This window comes from Carassius carassius, chromosome 4, assembly GCF_963082965.1.
Source record: "Carassius carassius chromosome 4, fCarCar2.1, whole genome shotgun sequence".
Lineage (NCBI taxonomy): Eukaryota > Metazoa > Chordata > Actinopteri > Cypriniformes > Cyprinidae > Carassius > Carassius carassius.
In genome coordinates this window covers 27,808,058-27,813,777 of record NC_081758.1, presented here as the reverse complement: position 1 = coordinate 27,813,777, position 5,720 = coordinate 27,808,058, and the positions used below count along the sequence as shown (strand labels likewise).

At 37.0% G+C, this 5,720-nt stretch overlaps 1 protein-coding gene across 1 annotated transcript; it reads right to left on the bottom strand.

Annotated features, from left to right (window-relative positions):
• Positions 1–2,844: 2,844 nt before the first annotated feature.
• On the bottom strand, positions 2,845–4,473 carry LOC132135274 (synaptic vesicle 2-related protein-like). The gene is made up of 5 exons (XM_059547184.1): positions 4,400–4,473; positions 3,563–3,679; positions 3,346–3,427; positions 3,156–3,245; positions 2,845–3,065 (listed from the first exon to the last, which is right to left on the bottom strand). The coding sequence occupies exons 1-5, from the start codon at positions 4,471–4,473 to the stop codon at positions 2,862–2,864; spliced, it is 567 nt and encodes a 188-aa protein (XP_059403167.1). The 3' UTR covers positions 2,845–2,861.
• Positions 4,474–5,720: the final 1,247 nt, after the last annotated feature.

The following is a 5,720-nucleotide window of genomic DNA, read 5'->3' as shown; positions in this document are numbered from 1 at the left end:
TTCGAACATTATAATGTGGTACCAACCTCGGCCACCAGGTGCCATGTTTATGTTTCATATAGAATTCGTGTGGAAAGGGCCCTTTGAATATTGTCCTGGACAGTGAAGTTAAACTTCAAATTGAAAAGGTAAAGCTAGGGTCAAAATAAAACAAATAAATACTAATTCTGTACCATGCAATGCCTTCCTCTTGTAATGTTAATATGTTATGAATGTAAATGTTTACATCTGTAGCTAAAAAAAAGAAAAGAAAAAAAAAGGAAATACCACCTGATTTGAACTTTCTCTGGTTAACAGTTAGAGTCATGGTTAAGGAAACATGGTTTAGAGTTTGTCTTGAAAATGGTTGAACAAACTTGCGTTTGCATGAAATGGGAGCATAACGGTGATACAGCAGTATTTGCGAAGGGGTCTGACTCTGAGAAACAACAGCCAGTACTGTGTACACAGTTTTTCTTACTTTACAAATGTCTAAAGGTACGTTAAGTGTCTGAATGATTTCTGTAAGCTCTGCATTTATCTGACTATTTTAGGTAATTATTGAAAAAATAATATAAACCTTTCCTGCATTTCTTATTCATTTCATGAACAGTCCTGTATCTAAGTGTGTGCTATTCCTATAATTTCTTTGTTTGAGGAACAGCTGTATCAGACAGAGCAGAACAGATGTTCCCCACTGACATGACTGGCCAGTCGAAATGTTCCTTACTATTCTAAAAAAGGAAGAGGTATAAAAGATCTGTGGATTTAAATAGACTACATATCAAATTTTGACAGCTAAAAGTGGTCATTCTTGGGCAAGACCCCGATCACCATCCAGGTCAGGCTCATGTTTTGGCCTTCAGTGTGCTGAGGCCTAAACCTCCTCCTCCTAGGTACCACATTGTACTGAATTGTGGAAATAATTATATATTGATCATCTTACCACAGTGATATCTTACAGTACATCTCTACTGACAACTCTGTATGTTGACCTGCTTCACTTATTGCAGTTTGGAAAACATATTTATGGAGCTGAAAGAAGATATTGTTGACTTCTGGAACCCAGGCCATAGAGACCTCACAGAATGGGCTAAACAGGGTAGATGATCAACATACAATACTATTCAAAAGTGTGGGGACAGTAAGTTTATTTTATTTTATTTTTTTATTTTATTAAAACTTTAATTCAGAAGGACATATCTAATTTTACAAGACATGACATTTTAAATAAATACTTTTCTTTTGAACTTTCTAATTTATAAATGAATCCTGAAAAAAAGGTATCACACCGAAGCTCAACCGTTTTTAACACTGACAATAATAAATGTTTCTTGAACATTAAATCAGGATATTAGATGATTTCTGAAGAATCATGTGACACTGAAGACTGGAGTAAATTAATTAATTAATAATTAATAATTCACAATTAATATTTTTATTGCATTTTTGATTGTAAGTTAATAAATGTACACTTGGTGAGCATAAACAACTTCTTTCAAAAACATTTAAAGGGGTCATATGACGTTGGTAAAAAGAACATTATTTTGAATGTGTTTATTTGGTTCAAGATTCAAAAATCACATTATTTTCCACATAATGTATATTATTGTTGCTCCTCTACGCCCCGCCTTTCTGAAACGTGTAAATTTTTACAAAGGTCATCATTCTGAAAAACAAGGTGTGCTCTGATTGGCCAGCTATCCAGTGCATTATGATGCCCCACTTTATAGAAACAGATAACGCATTGGCATTGTAGGCTAATTTTCCAGGAAACAGTCCTCGTCCTCCGTAAAATGCGCTGCACACATCTGAATATGTGGGTTGAACTGTTCTGGAACTGTATTGTAAATACAACTTAACCACTGATTTCTAGTTGTGTCCTCTTTTCGAAGACCAAACAAAGTAGTTTCGCTTTCACAAATGAAACACACAGCGTCTCCACGACATGGTGGCAGCGGCAAAAGCAAAAATAAAAGTTATGCCTTCTTTCTTTGTGTGAACATTACGGCGATGTTATGCAAATCTTCCCACATTGTGACGTAGACGTGGGGACATGTTATAACAAGCTGTTTTAAGTAGGCGTGGTTGACTCTTAAAGGGATAGTTCACCCAAAATGAACTATCTGCTTACCCCCAAGGCTTCCAAGATGTACAGTAGGTGAATTTGTTTCTTCAGTAGAACACCAACTGAGATTTTTATCTGAAACCGTTGCAGTTTATCACTCTTATCATATAAGTGAATAGGAATCACGGCCAAATCATACAATAAAAAAAAAAAAACATACACAAACAAAACCAAATTAAACCCTGCGGCTCGTCATGATACATTGATGTGTAAAGACACAACATGATTGGTCTCTGCAAGAAACTGAACAATATTTATATTTTTTTATATTTTTATATTTTCCTCCTGAGCGCATTCTCAAGCAGGTGCGTGAGGAGTCTTCTTCTTCTTGCTTTACAGCGGATGCAGACTTATAAGTGCATTACCGCCACCTATCTCTCAAATGGACCATTGAGACTCCTAATTGAGATTGTATATAGAGTGTCAATGGTCCATTTGAGAGAAATACTGAAATACTGTTCAGTTTTTGCACTGACAAACAAAACATCACAAAAGAGAGAAATCAACAATTGTGTAACTGAAAGACCCAACAAAATAGTTTGACAAGTTCTTGGCATCATAAACAGCTTATCGTAAAATGAATTACAATATTTTATGAGCATAATATTAGCAAAGAAATTAACTATTTATTTAAAAATATACTTTAGAATGCATTTACATAACACTCGGTATATACAGGTATGGCATGATTATACATTAAAGCCTTCTCCATTATCGATCCAAAGCTCTCACAGATTCAGTTTTCCATGTTCTGTTAAGGACAAGTATTGCTGGAGGACTCGGCAGTCTCAGAGCCATGCGGCCTTTCCATGTTTTTTTGTTCCATGGTGCTTTGCGTTGATTCCTGGAGACTCCGCCCTTTTGTTTCAGTGGGCAATAGCAAGGATGCCACTGTGCCCAGCAAGCAACATATTAAATACACAGAGACAGTCAGGTAAACCGATGACTTCAGAAGGACCTGAGGGGATACAGACACAAACACACATAAAGGAAAGCATAAATACATGTTCAATACACCTTTCTCTTCTTATGAAGCCGGAGGCTTTACCTGAGCAATAAATGGTGTGATGAGAGCTCCAACACGAGCCATCCCGCTCCCTGTACCAATACCAATAGCTCTGGTTGCTGTAGGGAAAACCTGAGGAGGCCACGACAAGAAAAAAGGAAATTGCAATTTTAATGAAAATTCTATTGGGATTGACGGAATCACACTAAGCCACTTTGCAAGGAAGCCTCACCTCAGGTGTATAAACATATGCAACCTGCCAGCCCCCTGTTATACAGGCTCGAGCAATGAAAATAAAGACTGTGAGGACTGTCCTGGAAATTGTAAAGTAAAATATAAATATGTTATGTCATTTACAGTGGCTTAAAAATATTTTTTCTTACTTTTGCAATTACAACGGTTATTTTTGCATACTTATTTAAATCTGTACAGGTTTTTTATGAATGTACCTATGTGTGCAGGCATACAATGGCAAAATAGATACAGAGAACAATAAAAAACAAATTGCCATGCTTTTTTTCCGGCCAATTCGATCAATCATCCACAGACTGACCAGAATACCTGTTCTGACATCAAAACACAAATCACACAGTTGCCTATTTGTTTATATATGTAGCTCATATAACAATGTTTGCATTTAGGTTGATTAACTAAAAACAGCAACATGAGAGGAGAGAATGACTTCATGTCACCTGGAAATTCTGCTAAGGTAGTCCACAGAAGGTCCATATAATCATTAAAAGTCAGATAATTGCACTCCAAACTGCACTGAGGTTCCATATTTGAGTCATCAGTAGCTGGAATAAAAATTCATAACACATTGTGCTTAATCTGTTTATGGGAAATTAAAAGAAAATGACACACTACTCTTCAGAAGTTTGGGGACAGTAATCAAAAGTGACAGTAAATTTGTCCATTTTCTATTCATCATACAATCCCAAACACTAATATTGGCATGCTGGTGATTAGGGGCTGTTTGATTTTTTATTTTTTTTTTAGTTTCTGGCCCCAAGACTCAGCTAATCTCTGCGATTCTCCAGCTGTGATCCTTGGAGAGTCTTTGACCACTCAAACTCTCCTTCTCACCTTGCATTAGGACGATATAGACACATGTCCTCTTCCAGGCAGATTTGTAACATTTTTAGTTGATTGAAACTTCTTAATTATCACCCTGATAGTGGAAATGGGGATTTTAAATGCTTTAGTTATTTTCTTACAGCCACTTCCTATTTTGTGAAGCTCAACAATCTTGTTCTGCACATCAGAACCAAATTCTTTGGTTTTACTCTTTCTGAAGGATGATTAAGGGAATCTGGCCTTTGTGTCCTTCTATCTGTAATCCTGTGGAACAGGAAGTCATGGCTGGAGAATGTCATCCTCTTAGTCCCCCTGGTGTGCTCAAACTAATTGTAAATATGAATGGGTATATACTTCAGAGATATTTTACTCATAAGAATTTCTAGGGGTGCTAATAATTGTGGCCAACATGCATTAGAGAAAAACTGGTATAATGACTGCTGAAAAATTTGTTTTGTATTCATTTATTATAATTTATTATACTAAAATATATTAAAATAGAACATTTTTATTTTAAATTCTAATAATATTTCACAATATCACTGTTGTTACTGTATTTTCCAACAAATAAATTCAGCCTTGGTGAGTACAAGAGTACCTCTTCAGGAACTTGAGCTGCGTCGAAGCGCTACTGCCAAAATGCCAAATGTAGTAAACTACTGCCAAATGTATCTCAATGGGTCCTGCGCACAGTAGAAAAAGGCTACCGTATTCAGTTCGGCTCTGCACCGCCTATATTCAACGGGGTTACTCCGACAATAGTCAGCCCGGAGCAGGCTCTGGTTATGGAACAAGTAGTGAAAACCCTATTAGGGAAGGAGGCCATCGAGGTGGTCCCTCCTCAAGACAAGGAGTCCGGGTTCTACAGCTGGTATTTCATATTACCAAAGAAGGATGGGGGGTTGCGTCCGATCATAGATCTGCGGGTCTTAAATCGATTAGTTATGAGACTGAAGTTCAAAATGCTCACGATCACGCATGTTGTAGCACAGATCAGGTCCGAGGACTGGTTTGTCACAATAGATCTCAAAGATGCATACTTCCACATATCCATCCTTCCACATCACAGGAAGTTTCTGAGGTTCGCTTTCGGGGGCGAAGCTTACCAATATTGAGTACTTCCCTTCGGCACTCTCACCCTGCACATTCACGAAATGTGTAGATGCGGCTCAGGTTCCTCTGCGCATGCAGGGCATCCGCTTTCTCAATTATATCGATGATTGGTTGATTTTAGCTCAGTCAGAGCAAGTTTAATGCTTAATGCTAATGCTTTAAAGAAAACATTAAATGTGGATTAGTTATAAATGATGTAAGTGATCACTTGCCAATTTTTGTTAATTTTACTTGGCAATTAAAAAGAAGTAAAGAGAAGACAGGGTGTAGATTTGTAAGAGTAAGAAACGATGATGCTATAAATAGGCTGCGGAATTATCTCCTAAATGAAGAATGGGAAGGGGTGTATGTGGAGGATGTTGATGCTGCCTACAATGCTTTTTTGAAACTGTATATGACATATTATGATAAACATTG